Here is a 25,497-nt window from a genome sequence, read left to right as displayed (position 1 = left end):
GTGGGTGAGTTAGTCAGTCAGGAATTTTTCAATGCTTCCCAATTTTATGTGCGCATAGCCAGTGAGCGCAAGGATTAAAATTGCACTCGCGCAATGCAGTGACCTGGATGTGGCGTATGTATGTACATACATATTTTAACATACATATGTATGTAAATATGTCTATACATAATATGTATGTATGTATGTATGTTGTTTGGAAGTGAGAGTCGAAGTGGGAGAAGGTGTTACTGTGATGATATGCGCACAAATTACTGTGGCTTTTATACCTATTTGCTTTTCATTTTCTTTGCTACTTATTGCAGTGCCTTGTTATTGTTTACGAGTACAAGCACGAACAAAGTTGTATGAAAAAGTCTAAAAAAAATAACAGCAACAAAATAAATGAAATGTCTGGGCTGACCAACTGGCCACATGCCTACATACATATATACATACACACATACTACATAGTGGTTACCAATATTAAATCGAAATTGAAGCGGGTAACAGGTAATAATGTTGTTTAAGGACTAGTACGTTAAATGAGCGTACCGGGGTAGCAGGATATTAGAATTGAGAATTGTGAGAATAACGGTTATGAGTTTGTGTGTGAGTATTCGCACTGCATATTGGCTATGCCAAATCAGTTGGTGGTTAGTGAAGAGATTCTTAAATAAAGTTCTATGCTATTTTTACCTTACCACGCACCTAGAATTTTAATTACAAAAATTTTCTGTTACTGCAACTGCGAAAAAGTGGCTGCCACCCAAAGTAGCTGAAAAGCTGAAAGTTGTGCGAAAATTGTCGGTGAAGTAATACTTTTGTGGTCTTATGTACATATGTATGTATGTATGTGTGTATGTATGTGTGTACATACGGACATAGTATGTGCCAATATGTAGGTTAATACATATATATTATATGTATAAACATATGTACATACATTACTTATGGTGTGTACACATGCATGTAGTATGTACATATTCTGTACATTAGAATAACTATGAAACTAAGAAATTTGGCATGAATACAAATGTGCCGCTTGCTATAGACATTGGCCAACTGAAATTTAGCAAAGCGAAACGTAAAATAATTGAAGAAAATAATAATAAGAAATATGTGTAGAAAGAAATTAGAAAACTAAACTAAATACTTGTGAAAAATTGGAAACCAAAACAAGTGAACATTTTTCAACTTTACTGCGCTGCGGCCGAGGCTGTTGCTGCTAAAACTTGCTAAAAATAGCAGCAACGCTACTGTAGAAGATGAAACATGGTTTTCAGCCCGATTGAATGGAGCTGCACATCACTAATGTTATTTTACATATATCAACGGTGACCAACCGTACTTTAGTTCAAAGAACAGTTCGTTTTCTCAAGGTGCTGTCATTTTATTTTATTTTTTTTTTAATAAATCGGAATATTTTGTCACTTAGACCCTGCGGGGCCATTGTGATACCACAGTGAAACACGAGGGCCTCAGTGACTATTTTCCATGGAACCATTTTGAAGCTCTTAAGAAGGGTAGGATTGGTTTTTCTACACCGGAAAGTTCCGAAAGAGTGCCAAAGAAGTGTCCAACCTAAATAGCTGCTCTGCTCTTAGCTAAAGCAGGGCAACTGCAGAAGCAGTGTTCGACTGTTTCTTCATCTGCCTCTTCTCTGCAATATTTACTAAACATAGTGTAAAATCATGCTCGAAGTTCGTAATCAGAAACCTCAAAAACATAAGAACCTGCTGTTACTTTTTCCTTTCTTTTATAGTGTTGGGTTCTCCAGTGGCAAAAAATTTTTAAAGCAAAACCTAATTTACGGTTAGTTTAGATGCCATATTTGAGACGCCTTGTTGCATTTTTCAAAGGGCCACACTGTTTTCAATAGGGATGTGTCTACGTGATAATTTTAAGACCTTATTCTTTGTAATCCGTTCTATAGAATTTTGGCCATCGCACTGTACCGGTTGACGTGAGGTGGATGTAAATTTTACGCCGCTTCCCTTACATTCGCTATGTATGGCACGTTCAGTTCGTGAAATGTTCGTACAAGAGTTGTGGGGAATGAAATTGTCTACAACTTTGACACCTGAATATTTGAAAAAAGGAAAAATTTCGGAAATTAAATTCTCTACAAATTAGTATGTAACTAACTATGTACGAAAAACGCATAAGTTTACAAATCGAAAAAAAAACAAAAAACATAAAATCCAAGATGGCGGAATGTTCCCAAATTTCACAAAAAAATAATCAAACTTAGAAAAATGCACATCAAAATTTCAAACTTTTTATCAGAATCTTTAAAAATTTTTCCAGTTCGCAGTTTTGTAGTCCATTCAATTTTAGTGTAGGTTTCAAGTCGCTAAAAATTACCGTTGATCTTTAGAGTTTTTTTTGTAAGGTGTTGTGCATTTTCTTCCATATAAAAAAAAGATTTTGATCATACGTTATATGAAGGAAAATGCACAACATCCTCCACAAAAAAAAAAATCAAAAAATCAACAGTAACTTTTAGCGACTTTAAACTTGCATATTATTAGACTAAAATTGAATGGGCTACAAAAAACTGCATACCCGAAAATTTTCTAAAGGTTCTGATTAAAAAGTTTGAAATTTTGATGACAGTTTTTTGAAGCTTGATTAATTTTTGTTAAATTTGAGTAAACTTCCAAACACTCAATTATATGTTAAATGAAAATTATTAAAAATAAATAAATAAAACATAAGCTGCAACAATATCATTTAAAATTTTGGTGTTAAATCTCTGACGTAAGCTGTATATAAATGCATATAGAGTGACTCAAACAAATGACCACGTGTTGATTTTCTTCAAATATTCGTAATGTTTTTCGAGCTAAATTTCATTCTCAAAAATCAACGCAATTTTTGCCGTTTGAATTTTGCACTTCATTAAACTAAAATTGTATGGGCTATAAAACTGCATACCCAAAAATTTCTAAAAATTCGGAATAAAAAGTTGACATTTTGATAGGAAATTTTTTGAATTTTCCTAAACTTTGTTTAAAGTTTGAAACTTTGATTTACACGGTTTTGGTTAAAGCTTAGACGATATTTTTATATAAAAATAACAAAAAAAAAATTATCTGGAAAAATATTACCAATATTAAAAGAAAACAACACGTGGTCATTTGTTTGAGTCACTGTATGTATGTTTATGAAAATGTGTATGTGGATATGGATATACATAAATTACGAGCAACAAGTTTGATAATTATGCTCGGCACTGATAACATATTCGACTGTGGATTTGATGAAACACTAAAACCAGTTTATCGAATTAACAAATTAACTTAACAAACTGACTTTAAACTTAGTGGAATTCTTGGGTCTGCTTTGTTCCAAGATATGAATGTTTACCCTGCGGGAAATGTATCCAACTATAAATTGACTCGAAGTTGATTATTTTCTTTGAGGAAAGCTAACTTATTTCTATGGCGATGGTCGTGAAATAGCCCGGGGTGGTTACCTCTGCCTTAGATGTAGTCAAGGGTGGTTACCCTTAGGTTTTGGTATCAATAAGGAAAACAAAATATTTTTTTGTAGCTAACTGCAAGTTATATATTTTATAGAAATTCCGCAACTAAGCTAACTACAAGTTGGTTATACATATTTTATAAATTGGTAATTTTTTTCTGGCGGGTATGCATGTACTATATGTATNCTAACTACAAGTTGGTTATACATATTTTATAAATTGGTAATTTTTTTCTGCAGGGTATGCATGTACTATATGTATATACATACATATTAGTTTTTTAAGATTTAATTGTGGTGCCCTTCAGTAACTAAATATTTACATATCTACATGCATATGTGTGTATGTAAATGCCTCTTGCCTACAGAGGATGTATTTTGATTTGAACTTGTTTGAATCCGGTAAGATAAAGTTGCGTCTGATATGTATTAATATTGAAATTAATTATCAATTTAATTAATATAATATAAAATACAAGTTTTAAGTAGCTAGGAATTACCGTTGATTTTTGTCAATTTTTTCACGCAGTCTCTTCCATATAAAAAAAAAAACGAAAATATTTTATATGGAAAAAATTGTCAAAAATCATTGCGATGTTTGACCAACTCCGAACTTGCAGTTTTTTTTACTAGAATTTAATGGGTTGCAAAACTGCATACTCAAAACAATTCTAAAAATTTCCATTCTCAAGTTACATACCTGTTGACAGTACGAATGGAAATCATAAAAGCGAGTTTTTAGGATTTTAGTCTTTTAAACTATAATTTTATTAATCTGAATTTTTAGAAAAATTTTGAGTTCGCAGATAGATCGGTTTTTTTTTTTTAATTCAAGTGAAATACTGCTGACTAAGTGCTGACGGTACCAAAACTGGTAAAAACGTTGATGTGCTATCTTTTGTCGCTGGGTGCATTGAGTCAAACAAGTGTTGATTTTTTTTTAAATATTCGCAATGTTTTTCAAGTTGAATTTCTTATTTTTCTATAAAAATATTGCCCAAGCTTTATCCAAAACTATTTTATTCAAAGTTTCAAACTTTATACAAAATTTAGGAAAGTGCAATAAATTTTCATTAAAATTTCAAACTTTTTAATATTAATTTTTGGGTACGAAGTTTTTCTTTAATTCTAGTCAAATAATTGAATAAAAAAAATAAGAATACATTTTCATTCATCATTCAAATAATTTCGAATGAACAATAAATTTGTATTATTCTTTGAAGTATTTTCAAATAACGAATAATTTTATTCACCATTCAAATATTTAGGATGAAGAACAAATTTTTATACATTATTTAAGTAATTTCAAATAACCAATACGATCAAGGTAAATGTTTGTGTAATATATGTATAATAAATATGTATATAATATAAATGACCCAGATTTTCACTTTCATACAGAGAAGGTGGCGACAAACATTATTACGCGATCCAGCCTAATGCAAACACATGCACACTGGCTCAGCCATTGCGTTGACAAGCGACGTCATGCAACAGAAGATGAACACTTTACTTCAAAAACGATAAAATTAGACAAAGCGTCTGTTTGCTTGCATATCTACCTGCTGCTGTCGGCCAATTGCTTCGTCTCCTATGCGTACGTACTAATGCATATATATGTACATTAGGGTAGTCCAAAAATGCATGTAAAAAAAAAGGAAAATCGGAATTTTTAACCTCTCACCCCTAGGATTGTTCTATACCAAAAGAAAATATACCCATATTTTTTTTTATTTTTAAATCAAAAAATATTTAGAGGTCTCTCAAAGGGCTCAAAGTTTTCCATGTACTTTTTATGTGAAAAACAAGCTTTGAGCAGAAATGGTATAGAGTTCTTAAAAATCAATACTTTCGATTGGAAAACTCTTTATCTGCAGAAGATTCCCAATAACAATACCTAATTGTATATTTAACCATTCTTTCATAGTAAGTATAGTTTATAGGTCCGCTAAAATCCCGAAAAATACAATGGGGGACCAATAAAAAATCGTTAGTATTAAAAAATGGTTAAATAAACAATTGGGTATTATTATTGAAAGTCTCTTGAAGAGAACCAGAGTTTTCCGATCGAAATATGTACATTGATTTTCAAGAATTCTATACCATTTCTATGAAAAGTTGTCGTTTCCCCATATAAAATATTTTTGGAAAAAATATTTTTGGAAAAAATAGCGGCATGCTTTTTTCGATATAGAACAATCCTAGGTGGTGAGAGCATTAAAATTCCGACATTACTTTTTTTTTTTGACCACCCTAATGTACATACTTACATAAATACATATATATGTATGTCTAGTACTTCTTGGCACAATATTCGCCACCAACTTGTCACACTTGTCAACCCGCAAGTGTTTGTGAATTTTTTTTTGTTGTTTGTTCTCGACACTGCAACGACTAGCAGCAAACAATGTGCAACAGAAAGTTTTTCGTGAACAAATCGGACTATGAAGTAATTAGAACGGAGTGTTTTTGGGTACCAAAATTCTCAAATAAATTGTAGAATTGTACTGAAATATGCAAACAAATGTATGTACATTCAAATATATGTATGTATGTATATGTACATGAATGTGTACGAGTATGCTTATAACTAGATATATACATATACATATATATAAAATTGGCTCCTTATATTTGTTGGAGCTAAAGTCCCAAAAATCGCAATCAAACAAACTTTTAATATAGCTGCTTAAAAGCCCAAAGGGGTCTAATTCAGTTTAATGTTAATTTTTAGGAGACGAAAAAAATGTACATATCCATATTGGATTAGATTTACACAAGCTCCGGCATATAGAAGATTACACAGGATCCCAAAATGAAATAGAAACTTACCTACATATGTACATGTATGTGTTTGTTATCTATAGGAGAGAAACACATCAACAACCATATGGAACAAGAGTTCTGAACTAGAATGATGAATCCGCCTTAAGAGCTGAGATCTCCTGTTGATTTCTGATTACATAGTTCATAGTCCACCTGTTGAAAGTCGAAATTTGGGCTTTAATTGACCTTGTCAAGTTAAAATTTTTACATTTTTTAATTATCGAGTTATCTGCTTACATGGTTATATTTATTATTCAGCTTACAATATTAAAATATGCAAGGACCCCGGATCAAAGAAGACAGGGGAACATTTTCTTCGCAAAAATACCCGTAAGCTAAAAATATTTAGTTTAGTTTAGTTTATTCCCGCAGAGTGTTTCAGACTGTAGACGTTTCTCTCTGTAGGATCTGTATCGAAACCCCCTACAAACACCCTATATATTACGTTCGTGCATCCGCCGTGGCGGTCATTAGAGTGTTCGAGAGAAAGATTTGGCGGAAGATTTACGGGCCTCTGCGCGTTGCCGACGGAAAATGAGGCAGACGATGGACTAATGAGCTGTATAACCTTTACAACGACATGGACATAGGCAGCGAATTAAAATACGGCAACACCGCTGACTCGGTAACGAATTTGCGATGCGGACTTGACTTCATCTGGCATTTTCAATTGGCATCACTTGGCATAGAAGAGAAACGACTGGCGTGCTCTTTTGGACTCGGCCAAAATCGCTTAGCGCCAATAGAAAGGAAGAAGATGTTCGCGTTAAATACTTAACACCATCGTTAAGGTGGTATACGACGAGTGCGTAGAGAGAAACAAACAAACTTCTTTTCTGGAATTCTTTCTATAAAGTTTAAATTAATAGTTTTATTTATAAAAATTAGTAAATTGGCTACCTTCACCGGATGCTTTATTATCGTATATTAGGACAGTGGTTGCGGTTAGTGTTCCCCATAAGAATGCTCGTATGGCTTCGAGATTACCTTGAGGGCTTTCAAAGTAGCATTAATTAATGTCAGAACACTACAATTGATTTTACTGTCAGACAATCGTTTTTTTTTCAACCGATTTGTCCAGGTTTAGATATGGTACATTAGTCTGCATCATTCCCCATACAACAAAAATCGGTACGGTTTTTCCATTGGAATTATAAAAGCTATTATATTTTAAGACTTGCGCCAAAATATTTCGATTTATGTGAGCAGGACCGATTTGAAAATACCTCCAGAAATCTAGTTTTTCATGAATAAAGATAGTTTTTTAATGTATGTTTTGAAAAAAATCACCTCAGATGACAAAACAGCTTAAGCTTAAAAAAAAAAAATAAATAAAAATCAACGGAATCATAATGCGATATTTGATGCGGTTTTTGAACTTTACCTATTTGGGGCCGTTTTCACCACCTCTGGTTAACACTAATTCCCAGTTAAATATCGTTACCGACGTAACTGACTCCATGCTTATAACATCGTGTTGAGCAGAGCAGAGTCGGATAATTGACTGCTTCGTAGGACATCGCCATGTTAAAGTAAACAGTCCGTTCCAAGGAAGAAAGTCAAATTTTCAATTAGTTGTGGTGGGTAAAAAACTGGTTGAACATCGATATTTAGACTAGTTTCTTTCCGTACTTGGCAGCTTCTATGTACAAATACATATGTACATAAATACATTAATGCAAAAATATACATACATACATATGTACATCGGTACAGCATATTAAATTTTCTAGATATACTACATAGTACAATATAATGAATGTATGTATGTACGTCGCTTTCAGCACCAAATATGAAATTAAGCTTATTTTACATTCTACGGTTCTTGATTAGCTAATCTCAGTTTCATTTAATACTATTAACTTATATACATACATATGTACATATATGTGCATATACATATATTTTGTTAAAATCGCTTATCCATTTTCTGGCGCACATGTGTTGATTAAACGCAGATGGACGAAAACAGAGGAAATGCCAAACTGCTGACCAATGTGGTGTGGTGTATATGGGGCGTTCCATACCAAAATGTGTTTGTTTTGTTTCAAATTTTTAGTGTTGATGGATAAACATAAATAATAAATAAATATGAAATTTGAGCTTGATTAATATATTTTTAAATTTTTTTCCTGCCCGTTCTCGAGATATTTGGAAAACTATTAAATCGATTTGTTTTTGTTTTTGTGCTGTAAAGTTTTTAAAAATGTATTAATCAAGCTAAAATTTCATACTTATTTATTATTTATGTTTGTCCATCAACCTTAAAAATTTAAAATAAATCAAACACATGAAGTGTGAACCCCGTCTATTTTGGTATGGAACGCCCCATATATACATATATGAAAGTATGTATGTACATATGTGCAGGCATATATATTTAAAAAAAAATTATAAAAACAAAAGAAAATTGCAGGTGTCTGTACGTTTAGCTAAACAATAAGTTAGCCGAGCATATGCACACAAATCCATCAAATGACTATATAGAATAGCCATAAAATGTACAAAAGTATCGCCGGTACATATGTATGTACATACAGCTGTATGTTTTCTTACATGTGTACAAGTTATTATAGTTCATACTCTTACATGTGCAAATAAGTATAAATAAATATCTAAAGATATTTTTATTATTTTATGCGAGTAAAACGCCTGAGGTTTTGTGCGACATTAAATGTTCGCTTATGAGATGTTGCTAAATACAGTGAAAAAGAAGTAATTGAAGATCGTTTGCGATGTTATGCTTGCGAAGGCGCAGTTTAGTTTGCTTGTGACCGACCCCCCGTCATACGCGCATGAGTGTGCGCTTGTTGCATATACATACATATGGACACATATGTTAGTAGGTGAAAATTAATGTGCACACACGAACGCGCATTGAGAAGTTTTTATTTAAATTTGCTTTACACAAGTGTTTAGATAAAAGTTGCCATATGCATATGTAGGTATGTACATATGTATGTAGAATAAAAAATAAAAAGTAAAAATAAAATAAAATGCACTCTAAAGAATGAAACTCAAATACAAATGTAGAGTACCGATAATTTTTTCATGATCCAATGATCGGAGCTTAACCAAATTAGTATGGGACCAGACTAGTATGATCGAATTATCGAAAATGGTTCACATAGTCCAAAGTTAAAAAAAAAAAATAAAATCTTTTGTTAAAATCGGTAAAAAATAGGGGCCACTGCTTCACGGTAATCCAGAACAAGATCCATAGAAAGCAATTTTTTATGAGATTCCATTAAAAGGCTCATTTGAATATGCTGTGGAGTAGAGATTTTAGGAGCTCAACAAAACAATGCCCAAACGATACTACCTCTCCCTGCTAGTAAAACCCTAAGAGGATTTTGCTCCACCTCAATAGATTGGGTTAAAGCTTACAATTTTTTGTCACAAATTCTATTCAATTAAATGAGCTTTATTAATTTAAATGATTTCGGGTCGATGGTATATGCAACTAGTACACATGATTTCCTTTTTTAATTAGTTATAATCAGGGACCAAAAATAACTGTTATCTCGAATTTACAAATTGAAAACGTTTCCTGAATTCTGAAATTTAACGAAAACGTTGTTTCATAACAGTTAATAGATGAGAAATATTTTTTCCGTTGCTGATAAGAGTTATTTCCCAATGTTTATATTTTACGTTGTTTGAAAACAGTTATTGCTCGACGAATATTTTTACGTTATCTGATAATAGTTATTTCACTCTTTCACTTTTATTTCATCGTCTTTATCTTATTCTCCATCTCCATCTTCATCAATATCCTAATCTTACAACCTTTATCAGACATCGTAAAAAATAAACGTTGTAAAATAACTCTTATCCAGCAACGTAAAAAATAAACGTTGGGAAATAACTCTTATCGGCAACGGAAAAAATATTTCTCCTGTATAACAGTTATCAGGCAACGTAAAAAAAAAGTTAGGCTATAACTCTTATCGACGAAATAAAAAATATTTCTCATCTAATAACTGTTATGGAGCAACGTTTTTGCTATAAAACTTATAACTGTTATGTCTCTGGTTATAATATTATATTATTATGTATTATAATTAATTGTTGAAAATAAATAAAAAACGACACAACTCAAAAAAACCTTACTACTGAATGGTGGAACATGCCTCTTATTCTTGTCTAAACCATGCAGTGCACGGACTTCTAGAAAATAAATAGTGGTAGATTTTACATACAAAATATGGCAGAAGTTGGTAGATTTTTTTTTTTAAGAAACTATATTAGATAGTTTTTACTCATATAGTTGGTGTCATTTTTTGTTTTTGTACTACTGCTGTAACCTTGTAAGAATTCGCCATGGGATAATTGTATTTTTAACAACAAAAATTTTTTTTTCACGTCAATAAAATATTCAACAAAAAAAAAACATTTACATAAGTAAAACTGGGCCCGGATCACGGCATCCAAGATCAAATGAAACTCGATTCGAGTCGAATGAAATAAAATGACAGCTGTATTCTCTCAAACAAATTTTAATTTGAAAAATTCATTTTAAAAAGGGGCTCAAAAAATTATCACCACTTAAAATTTTTTTAACTAAAATTATATTTGAAATGCTTGAAGTTTGCAGACCATTTGTTCGTAATCCTCAACAAAAAACGTGTTGCAAACGAATAACAATTACATAAACAGCTGATAGAGATGCAATTGCTCTTTTAAATTTGTTAAGGTCTGAGTAATTTTTCATTTTTTTATTTTAGGTGTGTTTTTAGCCTATGTTGAAAAAAATTGTAGCAAATAAAATACAGCTAAAAAGTTGGTAGATCTACCAATAAAGTAGTAAAGTCCCGGCACTGGTAATCCATGTCTAATCCTTACTAAATCTTTATAAAGCATGCGCCACTATTCAGTAGTAAGTGCTTTGTTTTTGAGTTTTGAGTTGTATCGTTATCGCAGAGGACCATCGACATATCCATAACTTTCTCGGAATCGGCTCTTCAGATAATGTTTTGCCATCTAGATAGGTGTTTTGGTTAACTAGATAGGTGTTAACTCTGACAATATTCGTATAAGGTTGCCACTTATTCGAAATATTTTATAAATTAAAATAAATACATTATAATATGGGTACCAAATGAAAATTATCTAAAACATCGCCAATTTAGAGATATTTTTGAATAAGGTTGCCACCTATTACCTATCGTATATTTATTTATTTTATTCTTTAGAAACTCAAAGAACAATATTTCAATTCATGGGTAATAAAAGAAAGGTTTTAAACAATGTTTTGCTTAAACTCTACAAAAAATTCAATAAAACAACAAAATTTAACTAATCTTTTTCATTTTCCTACTGGAAACATATGTATGTATGTATGTATGTGGCCACCAGTGTTAACAAATAAACAGTTGCGCGTGCAAACATTTAAACTATTAAATTGATAAATGAATGCTTATATTCAGATTTTATTAAAGTCATTCATTGAATGCTTCTATACGTGCATTAGGGTGAGCAAAAAAAAACTAACGTAGCGAATTTATGACCCTAATAGGACCTATTTAGAGAGAGGAAAATTCTAAAAAAAATGCATTTTCTACCCATTTTTTATTATATTAATGTAAGTTTTTTCATTTAGCATGACTATTTCCAATAATAAAGAACTAAAACAGCATATTTCTTCTTTTTTTGACTTTAAAAGCGCGTTAGTATATACATTTTATGCGTTGACAAATTTTTTATCTCAAATGGATCAGTAGTGATAAAATTCTTAATGGGGAAAAAAATATTACATTTTATTTACAAGGAAATTTTGTAATGCTCACCGACATCTTTTAAAATTGGAATACAAATTTTTCCAAATGGGAGACTTCTTCTCTAATTCCTTTAGGTTAGGCTATTTGGCTCACCTTAATGTACATATATTTTCAATCAATGCAATTCCACGCCATTACAGTTCAATTAATTTCCCTCAATTATACACATAGTTTATTTTATTTTTTTCAAATGTTATTCTTTTATGTTTCGTATCGTTTTTGTATGTTTTGTGAATTTGTGATCAAGCCTGAATCCAATCGTGTGTTAGTATGCACTTTTAATCAGTCGGCTTCGGTGGCCGGCGGATCGAGGATTGCGACGATGTCCATCTGAATTATCTTATTTTCGTATATCAGTGGTTATAACATTTTTAATGAAAGCACATTTTTTTACATGTTATTTTCATGGAAAATTCCAAATGCCTACCGACACCTTTAAAATTGGAGTAAAAATTTTTCCAAATGGGAGAATTTTTTTCTCAGTAAATAGGTCCGTTTGAGGCCATAAATTTGTTAGGCTAGTTATTTTGGATCACCCTAATATAAATTAGGGTGGTGAATAAAGTAAAGTCGGAATTAAATGCTCTCACCCACTACACAGGACTGTTCTATCCCGAAAAATAATATAGCCATGTTTTCTTTTTTTGAAATAAAAAAATATTTCGAGTTCGCCCAAATCTCCAAGTTTTCCATGCATTTTATTATATAGTACAAAAACAGTTTTCCTCGTAAAAGGATTTTTTTTCATTTTCGCCAAAACAAAGCTGCTTCGTAGCCATCTATTAAAGACAGTATAATCACGGTCCTTGTCTCGCATATGTTTTTGGACCGCCCTTGTATACATAGTACATATGTATGTATGTGTGTCTGTAGGCAGTACGAGTGTATGAGTTCACTGTTTTTGTCAAAGCGTACAAACGCACCCGCACTATTGAGATTTGTGTGCCGTTGCATTTATTTTCACACATTTTTACACTTAGTATGCGCGTATGTGCGCTTGTTTTGTTTTTACACCGCATTTTGCGCCAAGTAAAAACAAATTAGGAACAAATATTTATCTTGCACCTTTTATGTCTCCGCCTCAGACATACGAAATGTACACAACAATGTGAATGTATGTATGTACTCCTACGTTTATATTTTGTTTATTGTAGATTGCTAATTCTTTGCTGCATCTTTTTTTGTTACAGCCTGTGGGGAAGAGTATATGTACATATGCAATACAAATAAGGATGTGCCGGATAGAAAATTTGCACGGGATAATCATATTCTGGATGGATACCATGTGAAAAATATGACATCCGGTGGACTGCTGTCCTTAATTAATTTCACAATACTTTGCACTGGCTTTGCGGTGAATTTATTCTTAATTATAAATGAATTACCGTGGAGAAACCAGTTGAAAAATGTGAAAAATCCGAAGTCTAGGAAAAACTCCTATTGAAGAGCGAGCTTGGAAAAGGCAACGACTCTGCCAATGGTTCAAGTTCTTGCAGTGATGTGGTTAAGTAGTAGGCAAGGCAGTGACCGTAAAAGAGAAAATCGGCGATTTATGAATTAGAAACGGAGAGGGATTTTAAAGTACCCGTTAGGTTTTCAAACTAACATTTGTAGGGTAAAACTCCGGAAATTATACCGGATTTTAGCAGTATCCGGCCGGATAATAGGATAAGCAAAAGAAGCCGGAAAAGCCCGATTCCGAATATCTACCGAATGAGATTTCCATACAAAAATCCACCTTAGACTTAACTGTCATCGATGATGTTAATGCTGGCCTTGTATATCGTTTGTCATTAGAATTAACTATGGAATTTCAAAATTAAAATTGTAACCAGTGATGACCGTTAAGCCGCAGATGGGTTTTAACATCAGAAAGTCGGTTTTGTGTAAACTGCAGATAGGTCATATTGAAAATAAGCCCTCGATATGTACATTGCCACAAACAAAATGTCACTTTATTTTTGCCGAACCCAGGGGCTGCATTTTAAATTTTTCGTCATATCTTCAGCATTTGCAGTCATATTTTAAAATTTGATATATGGATATTCTTATATATTTTTTTTGTTATAAAGTTAATTGACCACAAGTACCCCCCCAGATCTCAGCTCCTACCACTCTAATGTTTGTAAATTAAAGCTCACGAAAAATCATTCAACTTTTGCTAAGGAAGTATTTCCTTGCGAAGACAATTTCGCTTTTTTTGGCCGAACGTAGGGGTCGCCTTTAGCAATTTTTCTCCATATCTGCGGCATTTACATTACAGTAAACTAAAACTCACCAAAAAGCATTAAACTTTAGTTAAAGAGTAATTAGATTATTCCAGTGGTACTATTTTTAACCAGTTTTATCGCCAAATGTCACCGAATAATGGCAAAATGTTCGGCCAAGAAAATTAAATTTTGTTGTTTCGAAATCGCTCGCAAAAATACTTTAGACTCAGGGAAGTACGGTGAACTATTTTTTTTTTTGCTTGTAAGCTGGTACGGTCTAATGTACATCCAACAATAGTGGTGGCCAGAAAGTAGCAGACAAAAATATAAATTCAAATTTTTTTAAATTATGCAGTAAAAATAATGAAAAAAGAAGAAACACACACGTTTGTTTTGCAAGAAAAAAACAATACCTAAAAGTTTCTCGCTATACTTGTATGTAAATATACATATGTATGCGTCAAAAACAACAGCGAACCACATGTCGTTTAAGTAATATGGGCACCTGTATATGTATGTGTGTATGCATGTGCTATGAAAACATATGTAAATATATACATGCATTGTACTTATTATAGGCAATTGTAAATTTCTTCGCATATGTGCATTAGGGTGGTCCTTAAAAAATCAAATGAACGATTTTTTCAGGTTCACCCCTCAATCGGTAATACCACGGTCACAGATATCACATATAATTTTTGGTCCCGATAGCAGTGGGTTGAGACGTCTTCATAGGGAAATCTGAGCTTTGACCACTGTGCGACACGCCTTAACCGACTTCAATCGGGACCAAAATTTATTTTGCTTCCCACATTTAAGGACCACCCTGATGCACATATGTGGCGTGTATGTATGTAGATATGCATGTGTTTTTGTGTTAAATCTGCGGCAGCAAATTGTTCATACATTACGTTGCAAATTAATTGAAATAATTTACTTGAGCTTGAGCAAATGAATATGCAAGACTCGTTTCATTCGCTTTCCTCACCAGCTCTTCGTATCTACATTTAATAGCGGATACTACGAATTTTAAAGAGGGATTTATGGGATTAAAATACAATCGCTTGTGACACCATGCCAGTGACCATTGAAAATATGTATATAGTAGTATGCCACTTTCACAATGCATTGGCAACCAATTAATTAAAGAATTACAACAATGCACTCGTATGAATGTGTGCACTATGCGCTACGCGCGAACTCGCCTAATTGCATGCGAATTTATCAAACAAATAAATACTTAAAATTTTTTACATTTAAAATATTTACATATATGTATGTGCATAACATATTTATATGTAGATATGTAGATAAGTTTATAAGTGTTACTTGTAACATTTAAAACGCCAAACAGGTCCATTCTGAGCTGGTAACATTACCTTTGTAATCGGTAAATAAAGTGTCTGTTAATTTTTAAACCCTTTTCGCATTCAGTGCACTCCTGTAACCCGTAAATTTTGTTTCCATCTCATAAGCTGGTAAACAAAACATTGCCCCGTGAAATATGCAATACAAGAATTTCCGCAGATCTTTATAGCTGAATTGCTGAATATTTTGAGTGCAACGTACATACATACCTAGAATCGCAGTGGCAAGAAGTGATAACATTTTTATACCCGAGCGCACTTGTGCACAAGGGTATTATAACTTTGTTCACATAACGGTTGTTTGAAACAGCCAAAACGAATCGAGATAGATATAGACAAATGTATACATAAATGATCAGAATGAAAAGAGAAATCGATTACGCGGTGACTGTCCGCCCATTCGTCCGTCTGTGTACACGATATCTCAAGTAAAAGTTTAGATATCTTAAAGAAACTTGGAAAGTGTACTTCTTTTGAGCGTAGGACGAATGGTATCGAAAATGACTAAACTCCGACAATAACCGCGCCTACCTACCATATAACGGTAGTTTTCAGAAATACGAAAAGTGCGATATTTTTGTAACTACTGAAGCCTATTCTCTCAAAATTTTTAGATGAAAAATCAGAATAGTATAAACTTTTGAAAAATGGGCGTAGCGACGCCCACTTATGATTACATGTGTATATGTACCACCGATTTCTCCCAGTTCTTGGCCTTGGTAAAACATATCAAACGACTAAAAATTTTTCAAATCTGGCAATAACCACGCCCACATCCCATATAACGATAATTTAGAAAATAACAAATCAGTAAGTCATAACTTCTGAAGTTAATTTACTCAAAATTGATACTCACAATAATACCTTGACAAGAAGAAATATTATTATGAAATTTCTGGAAATGGGCATGGTACCGCCCATTAATAACTATTAAACTTTATCTCATTAAGCCTTAACTCCTGCTTGCCATGTAACGGTAGTTTTCAGAAAGATGAAAAAAACTATATTTAATACGTGCGCCGGGTATTTAATGTTCGGCCTCGCCGGAACTTACGACTTTTTTACTTGTTTGATAATAAAATTTTCCGGTTACAAAACAATCGCTAAAGAGCGAAATACACAACACAAGCGGCTTGACAAACCAAGCGAAATATCCCTTTGTTTCAATCCATTTGTGTTGTCTATGGGGGTGTTTGAAGGTTTGACAAACCGCTTGAGGGAAATTTGAGCAAAAATCAAAATTTTTTGATTTTCTGGCCGCCATGTTGACGTTTGATCAAACCGCTTGCGATGTGGATGGTAAAATCGCCTCATTTGTTGCTGAATTTTCACCAAGTGAGGACGTAAGGGAGAAAAATGGAAGAAAACCAACATTTTTAACATTGTGAACCGGAGGAAAACTAAAATTCTGTGCTTGAATGACTCATGTTTGCATGGTGTATGGCGAAATGGGAAAAGTAGGTTTGACAAGCCGCTTGTGTGGTGTATTTCGCTCTTAACGCGCAGAATAGACCTGTAAGAGGGGACAAAATAATTTCTATCGAGGACTTTGTATGAAGGCGCCTTTGAATCAGGAGGACGCAACATTCATTTCATTTATCGAAGAAAATTTAGGGAAAAGGCCTTACATGCTTTTTAATTTATTTATTTATTTAAAACAAATCAACAACAAGCGGTTTTATGAATGGGCCAACACCTTTTGAAAGAAGTAAAAAAACAAGCGGAGGTACATAAATGTTATATATGTATATCTGTGATATACAGTGACTCAAACAAATGACCACGTGTTGATTAATTAAAAAAAACACAAAAGCAGTCTCCAACAAAAAAATTCTCAAAAATCAACGGAATGTTTTAGCCGTTTGCAAATTGCATTTCATTAGACTAAAATTACATAGGCGATAAAACTGCATACCCAAAAATGTTCTAAAGATTTAGATTAAAAAGTTGAAATTTTAATGAAAATTTTTTATATTTTCCTAAATTTTGTAGAAAGTGTGAAACTGTGATTTATACATATGTTTTGGTTAAAGCTTAAACGGTAAATTAGCTCGTAAAACATTACGAATATGTAAAAAAAAATCCACACGTGGTAATTTGTTTGAGTCACTGTATGTTTATAAGTAGGTTGCGAAATCAGTTTTTGTGAAGGTCTGCACCGTTCCTTCGAATTTAAAAAATGAAATCGTATATTAAAGAGCTTGGTCTGTTATCGGTACAACGGATTTGAAATTAGAGAAACCGAGCCATGCGAGACTTCGCTTCACTCAGAAACAGCTGGATGGATTTGGAAAAAATTTGGCTCACGGACTAACATTTGGAATATTTTTTCACTTCAGACGCGAGTGGAATTCACACACATAACTTTTTTTTTTAACCATCTTGGTATTACAGCGAACAAACATAAAATAATAATTATCCAAAAAAGTCAAACCGTTTATAGTTTTAGCGAGACAGCGGACATATGAGCCGTATATATTTAGTATATACGTATATTTATGTACATACTTACGTACCTATGTATATTTATTAATGCATATTAAAACAGTATTTATTTTTCAAATGGCGTGTATGGACATACATACGTATGTATGTACATTAGGGTGGTCCAAAAAAAAGTAAAGTCGGAAATCTAATCCTCTCACCCCCTAGGATTGTTCTATACCGAAAAAAAGTATACCCCTGTTTTTTTATTTAAAAATCAAAATATATTTAGAGGTCGCTCAAAGTTTCCCATGTATTTTGTATGGGGAAAAAAAGACTTTTCGTAGAAATGGCATAGAATCCATGGAAATCAAAATTTTTCAATCTGAAAGCTCTGCTTCTCTTCAAAGGACTTCAGAGAATAATGCCCAATTGTTTATTTAAACATTTTTTAATTTTAACTATTTTTTAAGGGTCTCCGAAATATCCAAAAAAAAATCAAATATACAAACAGAAATATACAAAAGAAAAAAGAAAAAATAGTTTAAATTAAAAAACGGTTAAATAAACAATTGGGCATTATTCTCTGAAGTCCTTTGAAGAGAAGCAGAGTTTTCAGATTGAAAAATTTTGATTTTCATGGATTCTATGCCATTTCTACGAAAAGTATTTTTTTCCCCATACAAAATACATGGGAAACTTTGAGCGCTTTGATCGACCTCTAAATATATTTTGATTTTAAAATAAAAAAACAGGGGTATACTTTTTTTCGGTATAGAACAATCCTAGGGGATGAGAGCATTAAATTTCCGATTTTACTTTTCTCCCATACATTTTTGGACCACCCTAATGTACATACATGCATCCTCAGCTGGCATAACTTTACAAGAACGCGAATTACGGGCGTAGGATGAACAGAGATTTGCTATTCAAGCACCAAAGAAATGCTGTAATGGTTCATACATTTAATTAATTGTCTGCATTGTTTGATGCCAAATTTTACATGAAAGAATAATGAATTTATTTCAACATGTACTTTTACTATATTGAAATATGACAAATAAAATTATATTCTATTCTTGTATGTATTCTTGCAGGCAACTGTTGCATTACCACTGCTAGCGACGGCCAAAAGTAGCCGCACCGCAGACAGTCTCTAGCAAATCGCTCGCAAATCTACAGCGCAAAACCAAAGCCAATCGAGAAAGCAAGCAAACAGCATGTCTTCGGTTACACAGCATACGGGCAATCAGCCGGTGGCGCAGCAAAATGGTAAACAACAGCCAACGGCTGGTGGCGCTGTCACCGCCACCAACAATAACACACATGAAAAAGTGGGCGGCAACAATGGAGCAGCGGGCAATGGTGCCGGCGGTGCAAACTCGAATACGGAATCCTCCCAACAAAGCCCCACCAAAAAGACAAGTCTATCGACTAAGGAGCGGGTCATTGACAGCGTCCCCTTTCCGCCGAGCCGCAAGCTAACAGCGGCCGATGTATTTGACGCACGCACCGGCAAGCCACACCATGACGTACTTAAGCAGCACTTCATACTTGAGGGACGCATCGAAGAGGCTGCCGCTTTGCGCATCATACAAGAGGGCGCTACATTGTTGCGCCAAGAGAAGACCATGATTGACATTGAGGCGCCAGTGACCGTGTGTGGTGATATTCATGGCCAATTTTACGATTTAATGAAATTGTTCGAAATTGGCGGTTCACCCGCCTCGACCAAGTATCTCTTTTTGGGCGATTATGTGGATCGAGGCTACTTTAGTATTGAGTGTGTTTTGTACTTGTGGTCACTGAAAATAACCTACCCGAATACATTATTTTTGCTACGTGGCAATCACGAATGCCGTCACTTAACAGAGTATTTCACCTTCAAGCAAGAATGCAAGATCAAGTACTCGGAACGTGTGTATGATGCATGCATGGAGGCTTTCGATTGCTTACCGCTAGCAGCACTAATGAACCAACAATTTCTGTGTGTCCACGGTGGCTTGTCCCCGGAAATTCACGAGCTAGAAGACATACGCCGTTTGGATAGATTTAAAGAGCCACCAGCATTCGGTCCAATGTGCGATCTTTTGTGGTCAGATCCCTTAGAAGATTTCGGCAATGAGAAAAATTCCGACTTCTATTCGCATAACTCAGTGCGTGGCTGCTCATATTTCTACAGCTATGCAGCCTGCTGTGACTTCTTGCAAAATAACAATCTATTATCGATTATACGTGCACACGAGGCGCAGGACGCCGGCTATCGTATGTATCGCAAAAGTCAAACCACTGGGTTCCCCTCATTAATTACCATCTTCTCGGCACCGAATTACTTGGATGTGTACAACAACAAAGCGGCAGTACTGAAATATGAAAACAATGTGATGAATATAAGGCAGTTCAACTGCTCACCGCATCCCTACTGGCTTCCGAATTTCATGGACGTATTCACTTGGTCTTTGCCCTTCGTCGGCGAAAAAGTGACCGAGATGTTGGTGAATGTGTTGAATATTTGCTCGGACGATGAACTTATGACCGAAGAGAGTGAAGAGCCATTATCCGATGATGAGGCGGCGTTACGCAAAGAAGTCATTCGAAATAAAATTCGTGCGATTGGAAAAATGGCGCGCGTCTTCTCAGTGCTACGTGAAGAGTCTGAGTCGGTATTGCAGTTGAAGGGATTAACACCAACCGGTGCACTGCCACTGGGTGCACTCTCTGGTGGCAAACAGTCATTGAAGAATGCGATGCAAGGCTTTTCGCCCAATCACAAGATCACTTCATTCGCCGAAGCCAAAGGTCTGGACGCGGTGAACGAGCGTATGCCGCCGCGACGTGACTCGACGCCATCGCCAGCCGAGGAGGGACAAAAATCGTTGTCAGCAGCCGCTGCTGCAGCGGCGAATGCCAATGCCAACGCCAATGCGAATTCAATCAATGGATAATTCTAAGTCCACAGAGTTTTAGTAGATATGTAGGCCAAGTGCCGGCACTCAACGTTACGTTTCATAACAACATTGTATTTGTACTACGGGTAAAAAAGGAAGAAAGCGTATTAAGCCAGCTAGAAAAAAAAATTAAACAATACAAATAGGAAAAAAGAAACAAACGAAGAAAAGGCAGAGTAGGAAAAGGAACGTAACTTTTAGGTTTAGGAAAAGCAAGCAAAAGTTAAGAAAAGAAATATCAAAATGCAAGTTGAATGAATCGTGGAGTTGTGTCAAAAGTATAACAGAAACATATAGAAAAAAAATGAAAATAAAAACAACAACCCGAAAAGAATAAAAAAGCAAAGCATAGAAAATTAAATTACAAATATATCTCGTCGTTGTTATTTCATCTCGTCCCACTTTCGATGCACGGTTGTACGCGAATTAAATTAGTGTGATTGTAACGGTATTTTTTAAATTGCGGCATGTGCGAAGCTCTATTGGCGATCAATACAAGTATGGGACAGTAAGGAGATTCGTGTTTGATATACGAGAATACGAGTATGTATGTTTGTCATCACACGTAAAAACATAAGTATGGACGCATACTGTAAATGCAACTGCTGCATGAACGTTAGGGTGCCTCACCAAAAAAAGTTGCGGAATTATAAAATTTATTAAATATATTTTAAAACTTCTGCCACCGATTTTAAAATAAATCCAAGAATCTCATTATTTTGATTCTTAAGCTTAAACTATTCTATCATCTGAGGTGATTTTTTGGAAGAATATTTTTTAATGGTAGTTTTATTAAAAAAAAAAAAACATGAATTTTGGAAGTATTTTCAAATCGGCCCAGCTCACGGGAATTTTAATATTTTTGTGGAAGTCTTAAAATATAATGGTTTTTATAATTCCGATGGAAAAACAGCATCGACTTTTTTGTGTGTGTTGCATCCTAATGTACGTATGTATGTATGTATGTAAGTAGCATATACATTAGGTGGATCTAAAATACATAGGAAAAAAAATTGTATGGAATTTTCCTATTGCCACCTCAGAATTACATGAAATGAAAAAAAAGAAACCCGTATTTTTTTTTTTTTTTTTTTTTGAAAACGGTTAATATTTTATGGTGCCGCTGGAGCTTTGAAGTTTTCCATGTTTTTTACAGGGGGGAAATGATTTTTATTTGTGCAATTACTGTAAAATCGGCGAAAATCAATATTTCGAACGAGAAAAAATATTTCCTGTCAGAAATTTACAAAAAAAATTGTATATGATGCATATTTTACTTTAAAATTTCACTAACTATTTTTTTTTATAAGTTTGTAACCGCACGAAAAGCTCAACGGATTTGTGCAATTTTCTTTAATTATGCAAATGTATTTCCTTCATATTGCATAATGCAAAACATGAACGGCATGAAGAGAATTACAGAATGTGCGATAAAATATGTAAAAGTTTCGACGTCGCGAAACGGAAAATGAAATGATCGATAACTTTCGATAACAACCTTCTAGAGTTACCATGAGTGCAAACGCGTTACAACAGCGCACAAAAAGTGCAGCTGTAAAACAGAAAGCTATGAGTTCTGCCTTAACAAGTATTGTGAAGTCTTTGTTGTACCGTAATTTGAGCGTTTATTTAACAGTCCAGTGAAACGAACCTTAAGGATTTAGTAAATCCGTCGAAAATACAAGGATAATCTTAACAATATGCAATATGTGGGAAACTTCAAACCGCTGGCAGCTCCATTAAATTCTAACCGATTTCAAAATAATCAAATACGGAAACTATTATTTTCGATAATCTTCAGTTCTGGGGGTGATTGGTAAAAAAGAAAATTGGACCACCTTATTGTCTACATACGTATAATAGTTTGCGTAACTAGGCGTGGAGTAACGAGGATCGCATGGGCGTGACGCCGTGCACACAATCGCTCATCTGGTGATCGTTTTGTGGTCTTATACGTGCCATCTTCATTATAGTCATATGTAATTGCTGCCTTTATTTCCGTTCGCTCGGTCATTTTGTGTTTTTCTAACTCAGCTGCATTTTTCAAAAATGCTGAGCTGTTTAATAAAGCGATAGATGCGATTTACACTGTAAAAAAAAAATAAATATTATTTTATATGTCGTTGCCATATAGTTAAAATGCGTGTACGCCTTAAAACTTTCAGGGTTGCATACATGTACTTAAATATTTTTCAGTTTTCTTTACGCAAGAGGGGTGTAAATATGTTTACTTTTGATATAAGCAACTTTTCTATTCACTCCTGCTTCCTCTCTAGTTTTCTCTTTAAACTTTCTCTCTCTACATCTGCATCTGCATCTTTCTCTCTCTCGCTCTCGCTCTTTCTTCGCAATTATTTGGACCGAACCGAAGAGGAATCTTGAAATAATCATAAAGCTTAGCGATTTTTATTTTGATATTTTTATAAGGGTTACATATAAACTATTGATCTACAAATAATATTTACAAATTTTCATATTTAAAATAAAATTATTGTTAACCAGATGTGAGAAGATCACATTAAAAAGTGTTTTAGTTAATTGTTAATCAATGAATAGACTATCAGTTTTATGTTTATTTTCTTTCTATGTAAGCGATATGTAACTATATCTAAAAAGAATTTATTAAAATTTTCTTAAATAATAATAAAACTTACTTAAAACTGAAATGTGAATTTACAATTAAGATTAAAGCTAATTAAATAAATATAAAACAAAAATATATATATAAAAAATAATAAAGAATTAAGTTAAATACAATATTTGCAAAACAAAAGCAAAAACAAAAAAAAAAAAATATGTTGAAACTATCAACGCAATCAACAAAGCAAATGCTAAGTTAATAAAACAACAACAACAAAATAAAAAAAAATACATGCATACATACTTTTTCATTAATTCATAATTATTAAATATAATATAAACTTATAGCAATTTGAAGTACTTTACATTATAGAAATACGTACATACATAAATATACCTAAAATATCGCCCAAAGAACAGCAAAGATACAACAGTTTAAACCATTGCACGAATAAAAAAAAAATTACATAAAAAAAATTAGAAACTTAGTGCTGCAAAACTTTTATCATTTTTTTTTTAATTTTCAGTGCTGTACGTCCGCTTTTCAAAATTCAATAATAGCTGTGGTTTTTTTGTTTGCATCAAACCTATAACCTTTTCACCGTTCATATAAGCATGTACAGTACCGGTCACTAGTATAGTGATTTTGATAATCAGTATGGACGGCTCTCCTTTTGGTTATATATTGTTTATTATTTTTTTTATAATAATATTGCATATTCCATAACAAAAACCATGTAATTCGATTTTCAAACTTTATACAGAAATTTATAAGAGGAGTAATTCAACAAATTCTCATCAAAATTTCAAAAGGGTAAGCTATTCAAATGACCACCCACCACTATATATAATTAATACAATAAATACTGACAGTATTTTTACGGTGGTCAATTTTGAATATTTTAAAGCTATCCTTTATCACAATTTCAATTTAAACAGTAGGTAGTCCAGGTGGTAAATATGGTTGCGAGAACGTTCGCATAGGCAACAGTTTACTTTTGGAGCACTAGCCATCAATTCTACTACCGGACGCCATGTTCGAGCAGTCGTCAGGGTAAGAGATGATAGATACTCTCTCTGATGGGTGAGGGAGCTTTGATATATATCAATTAAATAGAAGTGGCGAAAGGAAAGCACCCTGTGGTACCCTCTGTTTAATTTTCCGTACTGACGAGTGTCGACCACTCAGACGGCGTCAAACGCCTTTGATAGATCCAACACTACCAGGACCTGTCCTCTCAGAGGGCGGTTTCGGTTCATGCCATGAATTATCCGGGTGCTATAGACCGATAAGACTCCACTTTGTTGGCCAGCTTCCCCGATTTCATCACGTCGGAAATGTTGAGAGTGGCCGTTGACTATACTTTATTTTTGTACATTTTGATGTAACAAAATTTCAACTGTTTGTCTTCTAATTTCACTACATTTTAACCTTTTTAAAGTTTATTCTTATAAATCAGAACACAAAAAGATAACTGCAAACATTTGTAATTTAATTCCCTCATTTTAAGATCAAAGCCATACCAAAAGCAGCGGATAATGTTTCTATAGAAAATCAACAACAAATTGAATTATCAAAATATAAGAAAATACATTTACCTATAACAAATATACATACTACATAAATATTAGGAAATTATTATGAAAAAGTTTGTATTGCTAAAGCAAAATGCGAACAGGAAACGTGAAAACCTATACTTATACAAAATAGGTTTGAAATTGGAAAACATTCGTGTGTGATCAAGAAAACGCAGCTGAAGAGAGCATACCACATACATAGATACATTTAAAAATACAAAGTAGCAGAGAGCACATCTTCATTTCTAGATAATCTTAAAATTTTTCAATTTTATTGTAAAAGTTACATATTAATTACGTCTATCATAAAAAAAAA

General features: G+C 33.4%; 1 protein-coding gene across 3 annotated transcripts in view; it reads left to right on the top strand.

Moving 5' to 3' along the window:
- LOC108366165 (serine/threonine-protein phosphatase 2B catalytic subunit 3) overlaps positions 1-21,703 on the top strand; it is a 78,080-nt gene extending 56,377 nt beyond the window's left edge. For all 3 annotated transcript variants that reach the window (XM_017620482.1, XM_017620481.1, XM_017620483.1), the window contains exon 2: positions 19,173-21,703. In XM_017620482.1, coding sequence (XP_017475971.1) covers positions 19,296-21,020 — 1,725 coding nt within the window. In that variant the 5' untranslated portion in view covers positions 19,173-19,295 and the 3' untranslated portion in view covers positions 21,021-21,703. The remainder of the gene's footprint in view (positions 1-19,172) is intronic.
- Positions 21,704-25,497: the final 3,794 nt, after the last annotated feature.

Source organism: Rhagoletis zephyria, unplaced genomic scaffold, assembly GCF_001687245.7.
Source record: "Rhagoletis zephyria isolate East Lansing unplaced genomic scaffold, Rhagoletis_zephyria_1.1 Rzeph_scaffold_02174, whole genome shotgun sequence".
Lineage (NCBI taxonomy): Eukaryota > Metazoa > Arthropoda > Insecta > Diptera > Tephritidae > Rhagoletis > Rhagoletis zephyria.
This window is presented reverse-complemented; position numbering and strand designations above follow the sequence as displayed.